The sequence below is a fragment of the Lepidochelys olivacea genome (genome assembly GCF_965140295.1).
Source record: "Lepidochelys olivacea isolate rLepOli2 genome assembly, chromosome: 7".
NCBI classification, from domain to species: Eukaryota; Metazoa; Chordata; order Testudines; family Cheloniidae; genus Lepidochelys; species Lepidochelys olivacea.
Genome location: NC_140417.1, coordinates 51,364,694 through 51,389,386, shown reverse-complemented (window position 1 = coordinate 51,389,386; position 24,693 = coordinate 51,364,694). Strand labels below are relative to the sequence as shown.

The 24,693-nt window shown below is 57.4% G+C and overlaps 2 protein-coding genes across 7 annotated transcripts in view; one reads left to right on the top strand and one right to left on the bottom strand.

The window, feature by feature from the left end:
* Positions 1-13,066: 13,066 nt before the first annotated feature.
* Positions 13,067-19,843, top strand: INKA1 (inka box actin regulator 1). 2 transcript variants are annotated; one of them, XM_084635387.1, is made up of 3 exons: positions 13,067-13,582; positions 16,639-16,829; positions 18,883-19,843. In XM_084635387.1, exon 3 carries the CDS (start codon positions 18,922-18,924, stop codon positions 19,762-19,764), a length of 843 nt encoding a protein of 280 aa, XP_084491513.1. In that variant the 5' UTR covers positions 13,067-13,582; positions 16,639-16,829; positions 18,883-18,921; the 3' UTR covers positions 19,765-19,843. The 2 variants fall into 2 exon arrangements, with proteins under 2 accessions (XP_084491513.1, XP_084491512.1); XM_084635386.1 differs by lacking the exon at positions 16,639-16,829 and having other exon boundaries at positions 13,069-13,582.
* A 546-nt stretch (positions 19,844-20,389) lies between these two features.
* The window catches only part of UBA7 (ubiquitin like modifier activating enzyme 7), a 45,367-nt gene continuing 41,063 nt past the window's right edge, over positions 20,390-24,693 (bottom strand). For all 5 annotated transcript variants that reach the window (XM_084634785.1, XM_084634787.1, XM_084634786.1 and 2 more), the window contains 3 exons: positions 22,215-22,316; positions 21,530-21,630; positions 20,390-20,728 (listed from right to left, as the gene is read on the bottom strand). In XM_084634785.1, the coding sequence (XP_084490911.1) occupies positions 20,593-20,728; positions 21,530-21,630; positions 22,215-22,316 (339 nt within the window). In that variant the 3' untranslated portion in view covers positions 20,390-20,592. The remainder of the gene's footprint in view (positions 20,729-21,529; positions 21,631-22,214; positions 22,317-24,693) is intronic.

The following is a 24,693-nucleotide window of genomic DNA, read 5'->3' as shown; positions in this document are numbered from 1 at the left end:
AGGTTTAACATCCGTGTCAAAATTCTTATCCCAAAACTTAACATGAGAACCAAATTTTTTGTCTCAGATGTGCATTTACAAGTATCTTTATGATACCACACCCTCTGTTCAGATATTCTAGTTTGAGGTTAGTTTGTTCATTACCCATGGAGTCCTTTGACTCTCTCTCATGTAATCAGTCACTGGCTTTTCCTTCCCTCCAGTGTTCCTGTCTGTGTGGGCTCTTAATTTAATCATGTTTCTGGAATGTTGGTGCCTCAGGGTCTGGCAAGATAGGTGTTCAGGGGGATACTTCACATTGGCTTGCCCTTTGGGGAGTGGTCTCCCAACCTCGGGACTGTACATATGCAGAAAATCCAGCTCCCCTTTTGGGGTTACCCTGTGTTTTCCCCTCCCAGCACTGAGTCCTTCCCTGCCCCCTAGAGGGCTGTGATCTGGGCTAGGTGTGTTTACCCTTTGATCAGATTCACCTTTTCCCAGCAGCTTTCCCATAACCCTTCTCTCTGTTTCAACAGCCTGGGGGAAAACACCCCTTTCTCTGGTAGTTGGGTCATTTGTATTCTGACAAAGTACCACCTGGCAATTTCCTGCTCCCACCTCCTCTGTTATCACAGGCATTGGAACTGCATCTTGATTTAAAGAGACACAGTTACGTTCCAAAAACGTATCAGAAATAGCATCCTGAAAAATTGGGACCTGGATTGGGGTATCCTCTGCCGCCCCTTTCTCTGTCCCTGAGAAGTCAGCTGTGTGACTGCTCCCCTCCAGGAGGTCAGTTACACAGTTCCTTCTCAAAACCTGGGTCACAGCCTGAGTGGCTGGGTGTACAGATGCTGACCCAGCCATCCTCCAAGTGTCCTGGGCATCCTGCCCCAAGTGACTAGTGAGGAGACATTCCTGTACCCCAACTATTCCTTCCATGGTTTCCTCCTCTGGGCCCCTGTCACAGAGACACCAGGATAAGGCTCTGGAACTACTCCATACAAAGCCAGTCAGGACTCTGGGGGAGCATGCCTCCTCTCTCTGAGCATACTGTCTCCAGGGCAAGAAGCTTGCATAGCTTCAACCTTCCTAGTTCTGACCTCGGAGCATTCAGCATCCCCTTCCACACTGTGCGCTTCCAGCAGCGAGTCCACCTGGGCGGGGCTCCTGGGGAAGCCAGAGGGCCCTGCACCCCAACTCCGCAGTCAAACATGACTCTCAGCCAGCCGGTAAAACAGAAGGTTTATTAGTCGACAGGAACTGTGACAAAGCTCTGTCCCTGCCTCCGTGGGTCCTGCGTTTCCTGGAGGATTTCACATATCCCCCCCCTCTGCTCAACACCATAGAGTTCGGCAACTTGGGATGCCAGGCTCGTGACAGACAGTCAGCGTTGCCATGGTGGCATCCAGCCCTGTGCCGTATCCGTATGCATGGTCCGTCACAAGAGTAAATCGCTGGCCTAAGAGGTAATAACACAGTATCTCCATAGCCCATTTGACAGCAAGGCATTCTCTCTCAACTACTGCATATTTCTGTTCTCTTGGGAGAAGCTCTCTGCTTAGGTAGAGGATCAGGTGTTTCTCTTCTCCCACCATTTGCGACAGAACTGTCCCCAACCCCACCTCGGAAGCGCCTGTTTGTAAAATAAATTCCCTGTTAAAGTCCGGGGCTATGAGTACAGGGTCATTACAGAGGGCCGTCTGAAGGTCTGTAAATGCCCCCTCTCCTGCATCGGTCCACTTTACCATGTCTGGACCTTGGGCCTTCACCAGGTCCATTAGGGGACTTGCCCTAGTGGCAAAGTGGGGAATAAAACGTCTGTAGTAGCCTACCACGCCTAGGAACGCATGGACCTGCTTCTTTCAGGTTGGCTGGGGACAGTTTTGAATTGCCTCTAGCTTATTCGTTTGGGGCTTCACTATGCCCCATTCCACAATATATCCCAGGTACCTAGCCTCTGCTAGCCCTATGGCTCATTTAGTGGGATTAGCAGTGAGGCCAGCCCGCCTTAAGGTGCGCACTACTGCCTCAACTTTCTCCAAGTGGGTTCCCCAGTCTTGCGTATGGATGATGACATCATCTAGGTATGCAGCTGCATAACTAGTATGGGGGCGCAGCATCTTATCCATGAGGCGCTGGAATGTGGCTGGGGCCCCATGTAGCTCAAAAGGGAGGACGGTGTACTGGAATAGCCCATCCGGGGTGGAGAATGCTGTCTTTTCTTTAGCTTCTTTGGTCAGAGGAATCTGCCAGTACCCTTTTGTCAGATCCAGTGTAGTAGATCTGTAGTAGAATCAGGCACTACCCAGTTGGTCAACCAGTTCGTCAATGCATGGTATGGGGTATGCATCAAACTGGGATATTTCATTCAGTCGGCGAAAGTCATTACAGAATCTCATGGTACCATCAGGTTTAGGCACTGGAACAATTGGACTGGACCACTGACTGTAAGATTCTTCAATAACCCCTAATTCTAAAATTTTCTTTACTTCGGCCTTGATTTCTTCTCTTTTGGCTGCTGGGTTTCAGTAGGGTGTCAATGTTACCTTGGCTCCGGGGATCATGCGGATATGGTGATAGGTCTCAGTCGTCCACCTGGTTTTGTAGAGAACACTTCTTGGTTGCGATTAATCATGTCGGCTGCCTTCATCTTTTGGATCGGTGTCAAGTCGGATGATATCCTCACTTGCTCGTGTAAGTTATCCTCCTGGGGAAGGGTCTCCTGCATTACTAAGCATGCCTCTCAATCGTGTGAAGGTTTTAGAAGATTGATGTGGTAAATTTGCTCCGATTTCCAGTGGCCTGGCTGTCGCACCTTATAATTCACCTCTCCCACGGCTTCGATTACCTAGTAGGGTCCCTGCCACTGGGCCAACAGTTTACTTTCTGCTGTGGGCACCAGTACCATCACCCGACCCCCTGGTTGGAACCGTCGAAGCTTCGCTTGATGGTTATAATGGGTTCGTTGGGTCTCCTGTGCTCTCTCCAAGTGTTCCTGTACAATGGGCGTAACTCAGGCTATCCGATCTCTCATCTGCAGTACATGCTCAACTATGTTCCTTCCGGGATTTGGCTCCTCTTCCCAGGCTTCTCTGGCTATATCCAATATGCCCTGAGGGTGGCGCCCATATATTAGTTCGAATGGAGAGAAACCCGTGGAGGCTTGCGGAACCTCCCGGATAGCGAACATGAGGTAAGGCAATAGGGTATCCCAATCTTTCTCATCCCGGCTCACCACTTTTCTGATCATGGCCTTGAGGGTCCTATTGAACCTTTCCACAAGGCCATCTGTTTGCAGGTGATATACAGAGGCCCATAGGGCCTCTGTATATGGAGGAATGAGAGCAATGGAGATCTCTGTTCATTGTACATGGAGCAATGAACAGAGATCTTTCATCAGCTTGGACACAAAAGGTGTCCCTTGATCAGTCAATATCTTCTTGGGTAGCCCAACCTGGGCAAAGATCTGTATTAGCTACTTAGCTATTGTCTTGGAAGCTGTGTTGTGTAGAGGAACAGCTTCTGGGTACCGGGTTGCATACTCCAATACAACAAGCACATGTTGGTGTCCCCGAGCTGTCTTCTCTAGGGGCCCTACCAGATCCATGGCTATCATCCATCTTTCTACCAGTGTGATCATCTTGTCGTACGTGGATGGATCGTTCTGGCCTACCCATTTGCGGAGATCTGGCGGCAGTCCCTGCATGTAATGGTCTATGACCAGGGCTTCCAAAAATCTCCTCCGGCCTGCACACCTCGGGCTGTAACCACTTCCACGCGAGGTGTATGAGGTCGCATAGCTGGGACCTCGGGGGTTTGTTCTCCTGGTATTTCCACTCATGGAACCTCTGGGCCCTTACCACTGCCGTTACCCCTGATGATGCTAGGATCTCTGCCTTCAGACGGGTATAGTCAGTGGCATCCGTGGCAGGCAAGTCAAAGTAGGCTTTCTGGGCCTCTCCACACAAAAAAGGGACGAGAATGCTGGCCCACTGCTCCTGGGGCCGTGCCTCACGCTGAACAGTCCTTTTGAATGAGAGGAGATATGCCTCTACGTCATCTCCTGATGTCATCTGTGGCAGACAACCAGTGGCCCTCAGGGTTTGCGTCCCGTCGGACCCCCAGGCCTGGATGGTGAGGATCTTCAGCTGGTCCACCACCTCTCTCAAGAGGGCACGATCTTGGGTCGCCTGGCTCATCAAGAGTTGGTTGGTTTCCTGCTGTAGCCGCATAGGCTCCTGTTGTTCCATTACCTGAACCTGGGTAGCCTCCTGCTGGGCTGCCGTGGCTTGTACCAGAGGTCTTACCACCTCCTCCATTGTGGTACAAAGCAAGCAAACCAAAACAAAAACAAAAATCCAAAACCCCAGTGCACTTTTTTTTTAAAACCTCTTTCTTCCGCCATGCTTTGAATGAAATCCCACTGCTAACACCAGTTGTGACAAAGCTCTGTCCTTGCCTTTGTGGGTCCTGCATTTCCTGGAGGATTTCGCTAGCCTCAGAGGCTCACTGTGACCCTCCACGTAACCCTTCTTTCTCTAGAGACAAGGGTCACAGTCTACTGAGCCATTTTCATCATAAGCCAGCAAGGGAGGTGAGGAGAAGTTATCCTTCCTTGCAGTCTCTGTTGTCTCCCAGTCTCAGTGATTAATCAGGGAGCAAAGGGAGGGGGAGCCCAGGCCCACCCTCTACTCCAGGCTCCAGCCCAGGGACCCTAATAGTATCAGCTATGGTAGCTGACCTTTTAGAAACATGACATGTACAATTCCCTGGGCTACTTCCCCCACAGCAGCCCTCACTTCCTCAAGATCCACTTCACCCTTACCTCAGGGTCTCCTTCCTTGTACCTGATATGGTGTTTACTACTCAGCCTCTCCAACAGCACAACTTCCTTCCACAGCTCCTGACATGCACACCCGTCTGACTGACTGGGAGGCTTTTAACTAGTTTCAGCCAGCTCCTGATTGGCTTCAGGTCTCCCAATCAACCTAGCATTCTCCCTGCCTTCTGGAAAGTTTTTAATTGGCCCCAGGTGTCTTAATTGACCTGGAGCAGCTGCCATTTCACTTATCCTGGTACCAGGGATTTGTTAAGCCTGGAGCTAATATATCTATCTCCCACTACTTTTCTATAGCCATCCAGACTTGCCCCGTCACAGAACACAGAGTAGAACAGAGCTTGTTAGCACAGAAATCAGTGACTTTCAGCTAAGTCCATAGTGGGCGGAGGGGAGCCCAGAGCCAGGGCTCTGTTCCTCCACCTGTGCCCCAAGCCAGCCAAAACTGACTCGCTTCCAGCTGCCTGGCACCTGTCCTCCCTGTTGCTCCTCCTCTGGCCTTTGTCTCGCTACCTGGGTCAAGGGTCATCTGGTCACCTCCCCCTCCTGGGTCTCAGGTTACGAAGGGCTGGCTATAGCATCAGTGCAGGCAGCTGGAGCAGCCTCTTCAAAAGTCACACCCCCTTATTCTCACCACCTAGACATTGGTGCTATATACAGGAAAACTGAGGCACACACAGCATTCATGCAAAACAGTAAGACTCACATAGGGTCACATACAACATAACAAGAGAAAATCCCTACTTCATCACAGGCCCCTCCTAAGACACATTTCTCTGTGCTCCCTGGGAAGCGTTTTGTCTCTTGTTCATCTGCAAAACTCTGCCAGCTAACAACCGGGACAGTTTCCTTAATCACTCACAACACCTCTCCTGCCCCTATGGCTGAGGGCATGTTGCCTTCTGCTGAAAAGGAGCTAGTCTCAGCCCCTCCCATACTTGGAAGCACACTGCTTCCCTGTGTTACAGTGTCACAGGAATTTTCACCCACGTCAATGGTTTCTGGAAGCACCCTGTTTCCTCTGCCCCTTCTCTGGGCTCCCCTCTGGGATACATTTCTCTATGCTACCTAGAGCCAGTTTTGCGTCTGGTTCAGCTGTGAACTGCTGGCAGCTAAGACCCTGGACAGTTCTCTCCCTGGCAGACATTACACCCCCCTCCCTTCCTGATGTGGTGTTGACCCCAGCTGCAATGCAGGTGTTGGTCTTAACCACTCTCCCACCTGGAAGCATGTGGCTTTCCCCTGCTGCAGAAGAATCAAGGAGACTCTTTCCCATTTTCTCAGCAGTTCCTGAGACGTTACCTTTGGGGTCCTAGCATAAAGCTCCCTCCTGCTGCAGGCAAATACTTTAACCTGAGCTACATGGAAAAAATCATTACCAAGGAGCAGGTTGACTAGGAGGTGTTCTTACCCCACAGTCAAAACACTTTCCAAACCTCCCCAAACCACATGGATTTTAGCTAGTGGTAGGAGGAATCTGCTTTTGCCAACCCCCACAATCTCTGGCATTTGGCCAGGTAGCATACTGGCCTTTGGGACCCCACTCTGCTTACCCAGAGAGATCTGGGCCCCTGTATCCCTCTGCCCTAAGTACTCCCTGCCATCAATCTGGACAGCCTTAACATGCTCCATATCTGGTTCTGCAAAGGCTAATCGCACAAAACCAATACGATAGGTTTCAATTGCTTGGGGGGTTTCTGTGTTGAGGACAGCAGAACTAACATGAGCTATTGGTTGCCTGCTTCCTCCTAGCACAGGACATTTATTCCTCAAGTGATCAGTGGAATTATATTGATAGCACCTTTTGGGCTCTTCTGCTTTTACAGGAGATTTGGGATAGGAGTTACCAGTAGAGCGATGTTTTTTGGGTAAGAGAATGTCTAGGCTCCCAACCCCCTTCTCTCTTCTCAGGGGCAAAATGGGATCCTCCCTTCTCACCAGTTTTAAACCCCTCTTCTGTGGCCTGCTCTCAGTAGACGCCTGAGTCTGTTCAAAGGCATCAGCTAAAACAGCCATCTCATCCACAGACTTTACATCTTTGTCCCATAGACACTGCTTTACATCAGCCTTACACATGCTTAGGAAATGCTCTTAGGCAACAAGATCCAACATTGCCTCAAAACTTGCCATCTCTTTACCGCTCACCCATTTTCCTAAAAAATCTTTCATTTTGTTTACATATCCCCCATTACTCATCCCAATATCCCTCTTAAGATTTCTAAATTTATCTCTGTATGTTTCAGGAGTAATCTGAAAACTTTGCAAAATAGTATCTTTAAATTTACAATAATCTAAAGCATCTCCAATCGGTATTCCATTGGATACATTTTGAGCTTTACCAGTTAATTTCGCAATCAGGGTAGGAACTCTCTTATCATCAGGGATTGCATGTATTACACACAGCCTTTCGAAGGTAGTCAGATATTCAGCAATTTCTTCCTCTTCACTGTATGCAGGACATAAGCGTTCCCATTTGTGGATTTTTGGAGTGATGGGAGTCATTGGGGTCAGGGGTTCTGGTTCTGCTTCTCTAGCAGGTCCAGTTGGTGTTTTCGCTCTCTCTCTTTTTCTTCTCTCTCTCTCTTTCTTCCATGGCCCTTCTGTGTGCAGCCTCCTCTCTGTCTGCCTCTTTTTCTTTTTCTTTTATTCCCAGTTCTCTCAGTTGCAATAATCTCTGGTGTTCCCTCTTCTTCTCTGCAGACTGTAGCCTAAAAAGCTCCAACTTCGTAATTGCTTCAGTGATTTAACTCATTTTCCTGTTTTTCTGTTCATACTTCACTTTCTTGAAATAAGCAAACAGAAAATAACAAAACTGTGACCTCCTCCTGACTGTTCTTAACCACTGTACTTAAGACTCATTTAAAATCACAAATATCAGTGCTTAAAATGTAAACTTCACTTGGAGTAACCCTGCTCGCTGCGCCACTGTGATGTTCCCCTCTGGTGTTATCTGGACCGGTGATCTGCTAGGCCACTCCAATCCTTGACTCTGGGAGCCAGCCTTACCCTGCTCTGCTGTGAGAACCCCCACTCCTGGGCTGTTCACACACAGCCTCTGGCATGTGAGCTGCGCCTTGGATTGTGCAACCAAATGACACTAGACAATATCTCCGGTCCCAGACACAACCCTAGGAACCTCCTTATGCTGTGTCCAGTTATGTCTGCTGGATGCTGCAAGCTTATATGAGTGCGTCAATTTAACAAAGAAATTGATATGTATCAGACTTGTTATCCCAAGGGGAATCTCTGACACGATTCAAACCAAACACACTGCTTCAGGTAGATAAACAGATTTATTAACTGCAAAGATAAATTTTAAGTGATTATAAGTCAAAACATAACAAGTCAGATTTGGTCAAAAGAAATAAAAGCAAAACACATTCTAACGTGATCTTAACACTTTCAATGCCCTTATAAACTTAGATGATTCTCACCATAGGGTGGCTGGTTGCTCTTCAGACAGGCTCTCCCCTTTGATCAGTGCTTCAGTCGCTTGGTGTGGTATCTGTAGATGGAGGTGGAAGAGAGAGGAAGAGCATGGCAAATGTCTCTCCCTTTTATAATGTTCTTTCTTCCTTTTTTGCTCCCCCCCTTCAGAGTCAGGTGAGCATTACCTCATCGGAGTCCCAAACTGATCAAAGGAAGGGGGGGTGACTCACTCGAGAGTCCAACAGATCCTTTTGTTGCTGCCTAGGCCATCATCCTTTGTTCCTGTGAGGCTGGGCTAGGTTTGTCCCATACATGCCTTGATGAGGTATGAACTGCCCCTCTGCTCTTAGACAGTTTTTGCCTGGGCTTATTTTAAGCCATGAGGATACATTTTCAGCTTCATAACTATATACATGAAATTATAACCTATAACATCACTATAATAACAATGCTCAGTGCATCATGAGTCTTCCAAAGACATCCAACATGACAAACTTTGCATTGGATACCACACCATCATTTTACAAGGATGAACATGAGGGTGCTGGGTGTTCCCCCGAGGTACAGAGCATCACAGGGGGACCAGGGCCTGAAAGGGAACAGGGGTTGGGAGGAAGCAGGGGTTGGGGACCAGGGGCTGGGAGGGAGCAGGAGTTGTGGGCCAGGGGTGAGAGGAAGCAGGGGTTGGGTGCCGGGGGCTGGGAGTGGGCGTGGGTCAGGGGCCACAGGCTGGGAATGAGCTGGGGTCGGGGGCTGGTGGCTGGGAGAGAGTAGGGTCTGGGAGGAGCAGGGGTTGGGTGCCGTGGACTGGGAGGGATAAGGTCTGACGGGGAGCAGGGTTTGGGGACCAGGGGCTCCGAGGAAGCAGGGTTCAGGGGCTGGGAAGGAGCAGCGGTTGGGGGCTAGGAGGGAGCAGGGTTTGGGTGCCAGGGGCTGGGAGAGATCAGGGACTCGGAGGGAGCAGAGGTTGGCGTTCGCACACTGCAGGGAGTTGTTGCAGGCAGAAGGCACCTTAGGTCAGAAAGACTGGACGCAGCAAACGCATCAGGAAACTGCCCCATCCACAACTAAGGCCCCCGCTTTGGCTCCTATCCCTGACCTCAGCCCCAACCATGGCTGGGCTCCTGGCTCCCAGCCCCTGGGGGGCAGAGACAGATTACAGTACAACTAAAGCGGGGACAGGGCATGCAACAAATAAAGTTTGGGGACCACTGTTTTAAATCCTGATGTGCAAACTTCTGTCCAGTGGGGGGTGCCAGAAGCTCAATGGGGCTGCCCCCAGATCAGCATGGGGCCTGGGCTCTGAGCAGGGGCCTCTGGCTGATGGGTTTTAACACGTGGTGCTGCCATGCGAGGGCACCCCAGGACAAATTCACGGCGAGCTCAGGGAGTGGCATGGGGCAGGACAGCCCAGTGTGAGCCTGCAAACAACCCTCAAGGGCAGGGTCAGCCCCAACCAGCCCCACAGCTGTGCCCTGTGGCCTCGCCACCTTGCAGATGAAGGTGCTACGTCTACAGGCTAGGCTATGCTGCTGGAACCACTGTTCTGGTCACAAGACCCCCGCTCCCTGCCCAAAGCCAGGGATGGAACCCAGGAGTCCTGGCTCCCAACTACCCCCCACAACCGACTAGAACCCCCCTTCTCCTCCACTCCCCTCCCAGGGCAGGGACAGAACCCAGGAGTCCTGGATCCAACATTCTAGCAAACATTTGTGTTTGCAGAAGGCAGGTTGTGCACTCTCCTGCTCAGCAAACAGGACAACAGTCTACTGCTGCCGCAGGTGTGGGGAGCTCTGAATCATAGAATCATAGAATATCAGGGTTGGAAGGGACCTCAGGAGGTCATCTAGTCCAACTCCCTGCTCAAAGCAGGACCAATCCACAATTAAATCATCCCAGCCAGGGCTTTGTCAAGCCTGACCTTAAAAACCTCGAAGGAAGGAGATTCTACCACCTCCCTAGGTAACGCATTCCAGTATTTCACCACCCTCCTAGTGAAAATTTTTTTCCTAATATCCAACCTAAACCTCCCCCACTGCAACTTGAGACCATTACTCCTTGTTCTGTCATCAGCTAACCCTGAGAACAGTCTAGATCCATCCACTTTGGAACCCCCTTTCAGGTAGTTGAAAGCAGCTATAAAATCCCCCCTCATTCTTCTCTTCTGCAGACTAAACAATCCCACTTCCCTCAGCCTGTCCTCATAAGTCATGTGTTCTAGTCCCCTAATCATTTTTGTTGCCCTTCGCTGGACTCTTTCCAATTTTTCCACATCCTTCTTGTAGTGTGGGGCCCAAAACTGGACACAGTACTCCAGATGAGGCCTCACCTCATAGAGGGGAATAGAGGGGAATGATCACGTCCCTCGATCTGCTGGCAATGCCCCTACATATACATCCCAAAATGCCATTGGCCTTCTTGGCAACAAGGGCACACTATTGACTCATATCCAGCTTCTTGTCCACTGTAACCCCTAGGTCCTTTTCTGCAGAACTGCTGCCTAGCCATTTGGGCCCTAGTCTGTAGCGGTGCATGGGATTCTTCCGTCCTAAGTGCAGGACTCTGCACTTGTCCTTGTTGAACCTCATCAGATTTCTTTTGGCCCAATCCTCTAATTTGTCTAGGGCGCTCTGTATCCGATCCCTACCCTCCAGCGTATCTACCTCTCCTCCCAGTTTAGTGTCATTTGCAAACTTGCTGAGGGTGCAATCCACACCATCCTCCAGATCATTTATGAAGATATTGAACAAAACCGGCCCCAGGACCGACCCTTGGGGCACTCCACTTGATACCGGCTGCCAACATAAATGGAACCATTGATCACCACCCATTGAGCCCGACAATCTAGCCAGCTTTCTGTCCACCTTATAGTCCATTCATCCAGCCCATACTTCTTTAACTTGCTGGCAAGAATACTGTGGGACACCGTGTCAAAAGCTTTGCTAAAGTCAAGGAACAACACATCCACTGCTTTCCCCTCATCCACACAGCCAGTTATCTTGTCATAGAAGGCAATTAGATTAGTCAGGCATGACTTGCCCTTGGTGAATCCATGCTGACTGTTCCTGATCACTTTCCTCTCCTCTAAGTGCTTCAGAATTGATTCCTCAAGGACCTGCTCCATGATTTTTCCAGGGACTGAGGTGAGGTTGACTGGCCTGTAGTTCCCCGGATCCTCCTTCTTCCCTTTTTTAAAGATGGGCACTACATTAGCCTTTTTCCAGTCGTCCGGGACGTCCCCCGATCACCATGAGTTTTCAAAGATCATGGCCAATGGCTCCGCAATCACATCCGCCAACTGCTTTAGCACTCTTGGATGCAGCACATCCGGCCCCATGGACTTGTGCTCATCCAGATTTTCTAAATAGTCCCGAACCACTTCTTTCTCCACAGAGGGCTGGTCTCCTCCTCCCCATGCTGTGCTGCCCAGTGCAGTAGTCTGGGAGCTGACCTTGTTCGTGAAGACAGAGGGAAAAAAAGAATTGAGTACGTTAGCTTTTTCCACATCCTCCGTCACTAGGTTGCCTCCCTCATTCAGTAAGGGGCCCACACTTTCCTTGACTTTCTTCTTGTTGCTAACATACCTGAAGAAACCCTTCTTGTTACTCTTAACATCTCTTGCTAGCTGCAACTCCAGGTGTGATTTGGCCTTCCTGATTTCACTCCTGCATGCCCAAGCAATATTTTTATACTCTTCCCTGGTCATTTGTCCAATCTTCCACTTCTTGTAAGCTTCTTTTTTGTGTTTAAGACCAACAAGGATTTCACTGTTAAGCCAAGCTGGTCGCCTGCCATATTTACTATTCTTTCTATACATCGGGATGGTTTGTCCCTGTAACCTCAATAAGGATTCTTTAAAATCCACTGGCAGCTGGGTGGCGGGAGGGGCTTGCCAGTGGATGCTTTTTGCCAGCACTAAACCAACAGATTGTAAACGGAGTTTAGGGTCATATACAAATATGCAAATTATTTGCCAAAATGCAAACTAGTTTATTGAGCGATTTGCATACAGAGTACCACCCTTTTCCCCCAAAGGGGACAGCCTGGTCCTCTTCCAGCAGCTGGCCCTGCAATCTCAGCACGTGCAGTGTGGGCACCCTCTGTGGGGATTGCCCAGAGATTCCAGTCGGGCACTGCCTGTGCCCTCCGCATCCACCCCCAGCCTCCACAGCCCCCACCCACCCAGAGCTCTGCAACTGCCTGTCCCCCACGTGCCCACCCCCCTTCCCCCACTCACCCAGAGCTCTACAACTACCTGTTCCCCTCCACACACCCCTGCTCCCACCCCCAGCCTCCACCAACCCAAAGCTCTGCAACTGCATGCCCCCCATGGCCCTCCCGCACCCCCCACCACGCCCATCCCCAGACTCCCCAGCCCCTGCCCACCCAGAGCTCTGCAATTGCCTGTTCACCCTGTGCTCAGTCCCCAGTCCCCCCGCACCCAACCCCTGTCCCCCCCAGAGCTCTGCAACTACCTGTCCTCCCCTCATACCCACCCCCCAGCCCCCACCCACACCTCTGCAACTGCCTGTCCCCCCCTGCACCTCCCCACACCCACCCAGAACTCTGCAACTGCCTGTGCCCACCGCACCCCCCCTTGTCCACCCACCTACCCACCCAGAGATCTGAAACTTCCTGTCTCCTCTGTGCCCACCCATCCATCCAGAGCTCTGCAACTTCCTGTCCCCCCACCGTGCCCACCCCCCAGCCCCCCCATACAGAGAGCTCTGCAATTTCCTGTCCCCCCCTCATCCCCCCGCGCCGACGCCCCAGAATTCTGCAACTGCCTGTCCCCTGCGCCCACCACCCAGCACCCACCCAGAGCTCTGCAACTGGGCTGGGGGGCTGGTGCCTTCTGCAACTTGGGCTGGGTGGGGCTGGTGCTCAGGGCTGGAGGGCTGGTGCCCGCAGTGCCCGAGGCTGGGGGGCTGGTGTGCACATGGTGCTCTGGCTTGGGAGGGGGAGGTCGATGCCCGTGGTGTCTGGGTTGCCCAGGGCTGGAGGGGCCGGGGCCCCTCACGCCGTCTGGCCCAGGGGATACCCTAGCGGACTCCGGCCCCCGCCGCCCCGGGAATCACATTACTGAGGCCTCCCATTGGCCCGGCCCGGCCCCCAGGTCGAGGGGAGACCGGGGCTCATTGGCTGCTCCGGGGCGGGGGCCGGGCCTGGGACAGTGAGCGCCTGGGATCCAGCTCGCAGCTCCGGGCCAGCGCCGAGCGCCGGGCTGGCGGGGCGCCCTGGGCTCCCTGCGCGCACCGGGGCTGCCCGCCTAGCCCCCCCGACATGCGGCGCGCCCGGCTGGACGCCTCCCTCGGCCGCCTCCGGGCAGAAGTGGTGAGTGGCCTGGCCGGGCTCGGAGGACAGCGGGTGCGGCCGGGCAGCCCGGCTCCCCCTGGCAGCGGCGGGGCTAGCCCGGGGAAGGGCGCTGGGGATGCAGGGCAGAGGCCAGGGGCGTCCCCGGAGTATCGGGGCTCGGCTTTGCCCGGACCACGCCTAGCACCGCTGGGCTCGGTTGGCTGCCCGCGTTGGGCACATGCCAGCCCTGCCCGCTCCTGTGCCCAGGGCTGCACGCGGGGCCGGGCAGCCTCAGGTTGGGCGTCACCAGAGTCAGGCCACAGTATCGGGCCACGGGCTGTGCTGGCCCAGAGCTACCCTCAGCCCCTGCGATTGGGCCTGCCCGGCTCTGGGATCCCCGAGATCCAAGCAGGGCCCAGACTGCCCCCAGCCCCCTGCTGCTCCGCTGGCTCCATGCTCAGGGACTCAGCCCGGCTCGAACCCTGCCCTCTATACATGAGGCGACGGAGGGGCTGGCTGCCCCCAGGGAGGTGGGCGCTGGGCTGCCCTGCCATGGGGTGGGGGACTGGGGGCGTTGGTGGGGGCAGAGTGTGACCCACTTGCAGTAACTGGCGGCTGGAGGACTCTTTGGCCATAATTTCAAAATGTGACCAGGGACTTGGGGACTGACATGAGAAGCTGCAGGGGGCCTGATCACCCCACCGGCCGGGTGCAGGGGCCTGATCCCCTGTGTGACCTGGGCACAGTTCCCCCAGCCACCCACCCACCCCTGGTGGCCTCAGGGGCCTGATCCCCTGTGTGACCTGAGCACTGCCCGCTGCTAATCTTAGGGCTCCCCAAATCCCTGGGCACATCTGAAAATCTGGTTTTTGGCCCAGGATGGGTGGGCAGTGCTGGAGCAGGGCAGGGTCCCCAGGCAGGGCTGTGCACACATACCCACCCACATCTCCGGGCACCCACAGGCACCTTTACCCGCACAGGGCAGCAGGCGCGTGTGCTCGGTGTCCGGGGTTGGGTGGTCCCTGTGGGCAGGGGAGGAGCAGCAGGATTCCCTCCTTCACAGGCGGCTGACACAGGAAGCCATTTTGGTTGTTTTATATCTGATGTCAAGAAAGTGCCGATTGCCGAACAACTGGTTGCTGGGTGACAGGTTAGTGACATCAGAGCTGGGGGAACCAATCTGTCCGAGGGGATAGTGACATCAGAGCTGGGGGAGCCAATCTGCCCAAGCTGGCCCCGGTTCAGCCCAGACTGGTCGTGGCAGAGGTGCTGTTTGGCCCTGTCACTTGGTCCCATGTCTCCCTCCTGTAGGGTCTGCCATGTCCCCGGGCTGGGGCTGGTGCTAGGGCTGAACGGGCAGATCCTGGGGCAGTTCCGGAGCCCTGGGCATGGCCTCTGCTATGGGAGTGGGCCCCTGGCACTAGCCCTGCTGTTTCTGGGCCCGCCTGGGTCTGCTTACTGGGCAGGGTGATTTCCCTGGCCCCTGGGAGCATGTGGCCCCGATGCCCTCAATCCTCCAGCAGCTCTGGGCAAACCTGGCCCCTGTTCAGGTTGAAGCTTTGGTGGAGCTGGATGATAGATGGTTTTCATGGCATGTTGGATGCCAGGCTGCTGGGACCAACTCCCTGAGCCACCCCCTGCAGGGCTCCGCTCGGCTGGTGTGGCCTAGAAGAGCTGGGGAGCAAACGAGAAAGGGTCCAGCACTGCCCACAGGGACCCTGGAGCTGCACATGCCCTGGGTCCATCCAGCCCCCCAAGACCTAGGCCAGTATGCAGACCCCATGCCTTGCAGCCCAGCTGCCCTCAGCCAGCAAGTGGGAGTCACCAACTCATTTCTAGGACAAAGGGACTAAGCCCGAGCTGTGGTGCCATCACTCACAGCTGGGGACACGAGGCTGGAGCCGCGGGGCGACTGGGTGAGCAGGCTCTTGTGGTGCAGTAGTGCAGGAGGTTTCCCGGGCTCGGGGCTGCAGCAGGCATTGGGGCTGAATTGCTAGTGTTTCCCTGCGGGAAGTGCAGCGACGCCCTCAGCCGGGACGTGCGGGGGAGAGGTATGGTGGCTGGCAGGCAGGGTGGGATGTGGGGGTGGCTGGAAGCAGGAGGAGCCCCACCCCAAAGCACAGAGCTGGCAGCACTAGGGAGCCTCTCAGGCTGGGCTCGCCTTGTTAAGGCCCCAAGTCCTTCTGTTCTCATGGCCTCACGGCCTGCCCTTGGCGAGGCTCCTGGCACTCCAGCCCCGGCATGTCCCTGCTGGCCACCTACCACACAGCGCGCTGCTCTTTGTACCTGGTGGGACTGGGAGCCAGGACTCCAGGGTTTGCTTCCCTGCTGTGGGCAGGAGTGGGGGCTAGTGGTTAGAGCCAGGCCAGGGAGTCCGGACTCCTGGGTTCAGTTCCCAGCTCTGGCACACTCGTGTGTATCCGTGGGGCAACCCCAGCCCTGATGTCTGTCCAACCACCTGGGTGTGACTGCAGGGGTTGGTACAGACAAGGGGACCTGAGCAGGTCCCATCCGAGGGTGCCAGTTGGTGTGGCTGGTGCCCCGTGTGTGCCTGGCCCTGGTGAGCAGTTCAGCTCCCTCCTCCCCGGGCCCAATGCCTGCGCTGGCTGTGTGGGACAGCACCAATGGCCCCCAAAGCTCATGTTGCCCTGGGCTGCTGACGCGGCCCACTGGAGCATGGCCCCTGGCTGCCCCAGGCCCTGGCTCATGGCCCTTCGCTAGTGGTACATGCCTGCCCTGAGGAATTCCCAGGGGTTGGTGGGAGCCAGGGTCCCTCCATACCGCTCCGGGCCAGGCCTACGTGGTGCCCCTTCCCTCTGTCCCCCAGTGCTGGACTCTTCTGGGCACCCAGCGTCTCTGGCCAGGCCCAGCTTGTGTAACTCCAGCTGCCATCTCTATTTGTCATGTCCCAGCGGCTGGGCTGGGGCTGGATATGTAGCTGCCGACGCGGCGGGGCGGCTGCTTGCTCACCCCGACATGCTGCAGCACGCGGCAGGGATGGGCTAGCTCGGTGCAGGAGCAGCAGGAAAGTGGTGCCCTGGGGCTGGGTGCACGTCCAGGCAGCGGAGCCCTGCATGTGCATCTCCCCCTTGCAGCTCCACACCCAGCCCAGGCAGACGCTGCTGCAACTGCAGAGACCATTGCTCGAGTGCCCAGCCCAACCCAGCTGGACCCCGGCATCTCCTAGGGCAGCCCCTGTGGCCACCCAGAGAGGGGACAGGGACTCAGCCCCAGCTCTGGGGGCCCTGGGCCCAGCTGGCCTCGCTGTCCGGGAGCCCAGAGCCTGGTGAGTCCTCTGGGGGCTCTCCTGGGGGCTGAGTGACATGGGGATCAGAGGGAGGCTCCTTGCAACCGGTGCTTGGTGAGCACAGGGGGGAGGGGAGGGCGACGACACAGCATGGGGTGTTTTTGGGGCAGAGTGTATAGGTGGTGGTGGGGTGTTTATGGGGGGTGTGGAGAAAGGGCAGGGGGTGTATGGGGAAGGACATGGAGAGGGTATACAGAGGAGGGTATATAGTGGGGCACGGTGTATATGAGCTTGTGGTTGCATATGGGGATGGGACAGCGGGTGTGGGGACAGTGAGATGGGTGGATGCGGGGGTGTAGGGTAGCAGGGAGTCAATGGGGGGTGAGGATGGAGTGCGACTGGATGCAGGGCAGAGAGTGGATGGGGGCATGGGGACAGGGTGAGGGATGGATGGGGCATGAGGTGGCATGGGGTGGATGGGGAGTGTGGAGACGGGACATGGGGTGGATGGGAGGAGCGGGGTGGATGGGGGCAGGGGGGAGGAGGGGATGGGGCGGGGAGTGAATGGGGGGAGGAGACAGGGCGGGGGGTGGGTGTGGGGTGGCAGAGGGTGTTTGGGGGGCATGAGGAGGGGGCAGGGAGGTGGATGGGGCGCATGGGGATGGGGCAGGAGATATGTGGGGTGGATGGGGTGGGCACTCTGGTGTCCCATAGCTGGTCACTGGTGTCCCATAGCCAGTCACCCGGGTCACTGCCATGGAATGACCTGGCTCATGGGGCTGGGTCCTGCCCTCGTGCCTGGCCGATAACCCCTGAGTGTCCTTCCCATCCTAGGTCCTGGGGCCCTTGTTGCCATTGGGCCGGTGCAGGGAGAGCATTGGAGAGTACTGGGACTGCAGACAGGGTGACAGCTGTTGGGATGGGGGAGACAGTGATGGGGCTGCTGGAGGCAGGGGATGGTGACAGAGCTTTTTGAGGGGACAGGGCTGTTGGGGGTGAAGGACATGGCTGATGGAGGCGGTGGACGGAGGTGTTGGGATGGGTAATGGGAGACAAGGCTGCTGGGGGGACGGGGCTGTTGGAGGTGTTGGGACAGGTGATGGGGGACGGGGCTGCTGGAGGTGGGGGACGGGGCTGCTGGAGGTGGGGGACGGGGCTGCTGGAGGTGGAGGATGGGGCTGTTAAAGGTGTCAGGCCGGGTGATGGGAGACAGGGCTGCTGGGGGGACAGGGCTGTGGGAGGTGTCAGGACAGGTGATGGGGCTGTTGGAGGTGTTGGGACAGGTGATGGGGGACAGGGCTGATGGAGGCGGGGGATGGGGCTGTTGGAGGTGTTGGGACAGGTGATGGGGGACAGGGCTGATGGAGGCGGGGGATGGGGCTGTTGGAGGTGTTGGGACAGGTGATGGGGGACAGGGCTGATGGAGGCGGGGGATGGGGCTGTTGGAGGTGTCGGGACAGGTGATGGGTGGCAGGGCTTTTACAGGGATGGGGCTGATGGAGGTGTCGGGATGGCTGTTGGGACATTGATGGAGCTGATGGAAGTGGGGAACAGGGCTGTTGGGAGGGGGACGGGGCTGAAGGAGGTGGTGGATGGGGCTGTTGGAGGTGTGGGTGGCAGGGTTGTTGGGGGGGATGGGGCTGATGGAGGTGGGGGATGGGACTGTTAGGGGGATGGGGCTAATGGAGGTGTCGGGATGGCTGTTGCGGGGGATGGGGCTGTTGGGACATTGATGGGGCTGACTGAGGCGGGGGATGGGGCTTTGGAGGTGTTGGGACGGGTGATGAGGCTGTTAGGGAGATGGGGCTGTTGGGATGGTGACAGGACTGATGAAGGTGGGGGCTGGGGCTGATGGAGGTGGGGGACTGGGCTGTTGGAGGTGTTGGGACGCGTGACGGGAGACAAGGCTGCTGGGGAGATGGGGTTGTTGGAGATGTCAGGATAGATGATGAGTGAAAGGGCTGTTGTGGGGATGGGACTGTTGGAGGTGGGGAATGGAGCTGTTAGGGAGATGGGGTATGGGCCAGCCATGCTACCGGGGTGGCCAGTCCATCAGGGCAGCGATCACATCACCATGTTCCTCTCCCCACAGTTGTGCCTGCAGGCGGCGGGGGACACGCTGCGGGATCAGATGCAGGGCATGATGCGGACTCTCCACGAGCTGAAGCGGGTGCCAGGCCCAGCTCCACGGCTGGGGCCCCCCAAGCCCGTGCCAGCTCCCCCACAGCCCTGCTGGGAGCGGCCTGCTGAGAACCGGGCATCGGGCGTCTCAGAGGCAGACTCAGCCTGCTGCCTGGAGCTGATGGAGGAGGAGTGCGCACTGCCCGCTAGTGAGAGGAGCCTGGAGTTCGACTCGGGCTACTCGGAGGTGTCAGGGGGGACGTGGCGGGAGGAGGAGGGGCTGGTGCTGCGCAGGAACCCCCCGCCCCCCTGCCAAAGGGCACAAAGGCTCTCCACGGGGGGCTTCCTCCGCAGCAGCGCTAGCCAGGCCCCCGGCCGGCAGGTCCGGCCTAAGTCCACCTCAGATGCCTGCCTGGAGCAGTGGCGGGTGCTGGAGTCGGCAGAAGCGCAGGACTGGACTGTGGCACTGCTCTCACAGAGCCGCAACCGGCAGCCGCTCGTGCTGGGTGATAATTGTTTCGCTGACCTGGTGGAGAACTGGATGGACCTTCCTGAGGAGAGCGCCCTGCCCCACCGGCTGGCCAAGCCCCACGGCTTTCTGCTCAGTCTCTCGGGCAATGTGCGGCGCAAGCTGGCCAGCCTGGCACGCCCCAAGGGCCCCGCCGCTCCCCAGCCCGGCCCCAAGCACCTCCCCGGCCCAGGGGGCCTAGGTGGGCGGGCGCAGGGGCCCCTCTTCCACCAGTCACATGGCGACATTGCCAAGCTCACCACGGACTGCACCCGCTTCGCTGCCCTCTTGAACAGCCGCAGCCGGCAGCCAATCATCTGCAATGACATCATTGGCTACATTTAGCCCCACCCCCAGCGCATTCCTGTCCCAGCTCTGCATTAGTACCCAGCTCTGTAAATAAATAAACGGCTTTTGTATGGAACGCGCAGCCAGAGCCTGTCGCTTGGGGGAGGGGAGGCAGCGCTGGGCACGGCCGGAGCCCGTCACTGGCCCAGTGTGCTCTTGTCCTCACCAGGGGCTTTGTGCCAGCCTCACCTGGGTGGCTGCAGCCTGCACTGGGGCAGGGGAGGGAGCCTGGCTCACCTAGATGGTGCACACGCAGTGCACATACCCACACACACAGAATAATCAATGCATGCACACATGCACTGTGTGCTACACAATCATGTTGCACGCACAGGACGCACCTATTAAAATGCTGGAGCTGCCGGTGGGGGGTGCCAGGCTGTGCTGGCCCTGCCCACCTGAGGCTGCCATGCCCAGCTTCCATGGTTGAGGCAGCACCAGGCTGGGCCTCGATCTGTGGCACAGAGTTGGCGCTGGTGCCAGACTATCCCACGTCTATCCCAAGGAGTGGGGCTATTAAACCTGTTATGCCCCTCCCCATTTCAGCAGGAGAATTACAAGTGAGTTAACGGATGGGGGCACTGCCCTCACCCCCTGGAATGAGCGGTCCTCTGGCTCCTACTGACAGGGACAAGGGTTTATTAGCTGTAGGGGGCCGGGGACAGACCTCGCTCCCAGTGCACCCATCTACATCCTGGGCTCTCTGCTGCCAGGCTGGTGAGAAGCGGGCCAGCGTCCTGCTGAGCATCTCAGGGGGCCTGTAGCGTATAGCCAAGCCCCCACTGCCCATCTGTGCCCAGGGAGGTGCCTGGCAGCAGGCTTCACTCAGCCACAGGGTAGCCGAACATGCACAGGCGGTAAGACGTCGTCGTCCTGTTGGTCCTCGCAGACCAGGTCCAGCACTAGGATGCGGGGGGGCTGCCAGGCTCCTCCAGGGGGGCCGCCCACCAGCTGCATCAGTCTAGGGAAGGGGAAGGGTGAATAAGCCACAGGGCATCCAGCAGGGGCCAGGCCCAGTGTATGTGCCCAGAGGCTATGCCAGTCAAACCCCTGGCGAGCCTGCATCAGTGGAAACCTGGCAGTGCCAGTGGGCACAGCCCTAGCTGCAGTCCAAGCACCCAGAGCCAGGTTTGAAGAGCCCCTCTTTTTGGGCGTCCAGCTAGCCTGCCCGGGGCAGCAGCCCAAGCTCAGAGTGGCTCCCCATGCTAGCCTGCCCCTCACCAGGCTCCCTTAGCCCTTCTCTCCTCCCCCCGTGCTGACACTGGCCCCAGTCCTTCTCCTCGCAGAGCCCAGGGGCACTGGCAGGGCTCTCTGGCTAGAGGAGCTGCCATGGCCAGGCCAGAGGGCAATGCCACCTGGCCCTCGGGGCCTCTCTGCAGAGCACAGCCAGCAAGGGGCCGGGCAGGGGGTCCCGGTGCAGGAAGCAGGATGTTTACCGGGTGGTCAGACCGGCCAGCGATCCAGCTGTCGGAGGAGTGGGGGAGCTGGACTCCTGGTGAGTGGGGGTGAGGGGGGAGGGGCAGTAGGGAGGGAGAGCTGGAGCGGGGTGGGGCAGCGGGGAGCTGGAGTCCTGGCGACTGGCAGAGGAGGGGCAGTGGGTTACGCAGGGGCTGGTGCTGGCCCCCAGGACCTCACTGGGGATGGGGGCTCATGGGGTGATGCCCCCTGCTGCAGGCCCATCAGCCCCCTGCAGAGGGAGGGCAGCCAGCCCAGGGCCGGAGGGGGGCCGGCTGCCAGCCCAGAGGCCCAGGACAGCACCTACCTGCGGGCGAGCTGTGCCTCACGTTTCTGCTTGGCCCAGAAGCTGGCATAGAGAATGGTCACCCCGCACAGTACTGTGCGCACAGGCAGGCCGTGCACCCCCTGTAAGGCAGGAGGGGCGTCAGGGATGGGGCAGGTCAGTGCCAGGCCCAGCACTGGGCGCTCACTTCCCATAAGCTTTTGTGGAATAGGAAAAAAGGTGTAAGTAGAGGGTCTCCCCCAATCCCGGATCTCTCCCAAGCCACAGACGGGGCTGTTCCCCCAGTCGTTGGGAGCACCAGGGTCCAGCCGGTCCCAGCTGGGGGTGGGCATGTCTCCCGGAAGTGCGTTGCGCGTTTCCCCCCAGCATAAGTCCCAGACTGGATGTGCCCGGACTAGGCCAGCATGCAGGGGGCTGTCTGGAGAAATTGGGCAAGCCAAGACCTTTCCAAGCAGCCATGTCCAGCAGTGGGCACCCCAGAGAGACCTGGGTAGGGGGCAGGTGAGAGCTGGGGGGAGGTGAGTGCCTGCCCTGGGTGGGGGCAGACTCCCCAAGGCCCAGCCACAGCCCCTAGGCAGTGGGGACAGGGCTCAGGTTACAGAGGGAAAGTGGGGGTTCAGCAGGATGTGGGGGGGGGCACAGGCCTGTTCCCACAGCCCGCACCCAGCCCAGGTTCTGGTGGGGGGGAAGAGAGGGGGATGGTCACCTGCAGCTGGTCCAGGAGCTCCTGCAGGCTCAGCTCCTCCCCGTGAGCGCCGATCCCAGGCACCTCGACCCGATGCCAGCAGCTCCACGTCTCCTGGCCATACTGGTGGGGACACAAGGGCAGGCTGATGTCAGCATGTCTCCACACCCCGCTAGAGCCACCATGGGGCCAGGGAGCCAGGTCTCCCCATCTGTTTCCTCCCCCTCCCCCTGAGCACCAGCTCTGTGCATGGCCATGTACAATGGCACTTCCCCTCAACAATGACACACGGATCTCTCCCTGCTCTGCCCATTAATACACGGCTTCAGGTCGTGAGGGGCATCGCCAGAGCTGGCAGGAGCTCGGGGCTGGGATAGTAGGGGCTGTGGGTCGGGAGTGAGAGGCATTGCCAGAGCTGTAGAGGGAGCCTAAGGCTGGGCTAGCAGGAGCTGCGGGTTGGGGCTGAGGGACACCACCAGAGCTGGCAAGTTGCAGGGCTGGGCTAGAAGGGGCTGCGGGTCGGAGCTAAGGGAAACCAGCCGAGCCAGGGGGGCGGTTTGCCTGGATGGTCCCTTTTGCAATTCCCTCCTTTTCAGAATAATCAAAATCACCCCAGAATGTGAATTAGAAAATCCACATCCTGGCAGTGGGGTCCAGAGCCTCCCTGGCCAATCCAACACTCAGCTCCCTTCCCTGATGCCTGTCCCAGTCCTGGCCTCTGGCTAGTGAGGGCGAGTGCAAACAGGACCCTGCATCCGGGTACGGCAGTGTTAGGACATGGGGGCCATGCCCAGCCCCCCTGGCCCCTCACATGAGGACGGGCAGGATGCAGAGGTCAGGGTAGGACATACGCCTGGGGGGGGCACTGGAGGGAGGGGATAGGGCACAGCCCAGCTCCAAGCAGACTTGGGCGCGAGCTCTGCTCATGCCACAGGGAGCTGGGGCCCCTGGCTGGCCAGGCTGGGACAGAGGACAACCCCCCTCCGCCATGGGCTGTGCCCAAGCATATAGCTCCCCTATGAGCATTGCTGAGGTGGGGGTCTGAGCTGCTGAGCTCTGGAGAGGCTGGGCCAGGCAGCCCTGCACAAAGCCCCATTGAGGCAGTGTCCCCCCGCACACACACAATCAGCCACTTCTGCCTGCGCGTCTCTGCCCTGCCCAGGACCCAGCCAGCTGGGGCCAGGGGCGGCTCTGACTGCCAACAAGCCAGGCCTTTCTGGGCGGCCCAGATGTGGGGAGAGCATGCGGGGCACACGAGGCTGCCAAAGGGGAGATGACTGGAGTGCCTGGGGGGGTGGAGGCAGGAGTTCTCATGGGCTTGGCCCTGACATGGCTCATCCCCCCAACCCAGGGCCAACATTGCCCCAGCTGGGCCCACCTCGGGCTGCAGAGATCTAGGAGGCAGGACGGTTGCCCCAGACACCTCCTGCACCACAACTAGTCAGCCCACAGCACTTTCCCCAGCCTCACAGCTTTGCGCCCAGGCCTAGTGCTCACGTTGCTCAGCACCAGCCCCAGGGCAAGCCAGGCCCCTGCCCCTCCCCTGCTGGGCTCTCTGCTCTGCCTTCCAGCAGGGCCCCCACTGTGCCAAGCCCCAGCTCCCTGCCCCTGGCCACTCTGCCACCTCTAAGGCAGTGAGCTCATGGTAGGGAAATTGAGGCACAGAGGCTGCAGGGCCTGGGAAAGCCCCTGCAGCAAGCCTGGCATAGCTGAGCATGGCCTCTGGCTAGGCAGCTGGGGCCGCGGTGTGTGTACTGGGAGCAAAACAGCCTGGCCATTTGCTGCAGCTGGCCCTGGCCATTTGCTCTTGCCAAGTGCTGCGGTGGCTCCATGGGGCAGCGGGACCCACCCCTTCTCACCCGGGTGGGACAAGGCATTAGCACCTGGCCGCTCCCCCCCACTCCCTTCGCCACCTGCAGCCTGAGAGCCTGGCAGAGTTAACTCTGTGCTTGCCATGGCACAGCTCCTCTGCTGGCCCCACCCAGAGCTGGGGGCCCTGCTGGTCCCTGCCCATGTGGGCACTGCCCCACATCCCCTCAGCCCAGCCTGGGAGACGCCTGCTGTGCCCCAGGAGCTCAGAGCACAGGCCTGGGCCCAGGACTCCTGGGGTCAAATCCTGCCTGATGCTGCCCCGCTGGGTGACCCTGGTGCAGCCCATCTGCTCCCAGCACCTCAGGTCCCCTCTGGGCAAGGGGCTGACACTCCCATGTGAGAAAACCTGGATTTGTGCTGGAAATGGCCCACCTTAATTATGCACATTGTAGGGAGAATGGTCACTTTGGATGAGCTATTACCAGCAGGATAGTGAGTTTGTGTGTGTGGTTTTTGGGAAGGGGGTGAGAGAACCTGTATTTGTGCAGGAAATGGCCCAACTTTATTATCATGCACATTGTGTAAAGAGTTGTCACTTTGGATGGGCTATCACCAGCAGGAGAGTGAATTTGTGTGGGGGGGTGGAGGGTGAGAAAACCTGGATTTGTGCTGGAAATGGCCCACCTGA

Bases quoted from the DNA above. Each gene is read 5' to 3' on its own strand.
- INKA1 (XM_084635386.1), top strand. From the start codon at position 13,532: ATGCGGCGCGCCCGGCTGGACGCCTCCCTCGGCCGCCTCCGGGCAGAA. The intron at 13,583-18,882 runs GTGAGTGGCCTG...CTCTCCCCACAG, and splicing joins GCCGCCTCCGGGCAGAAGTG to TTGTGCCTGCAGGCGGCGGG.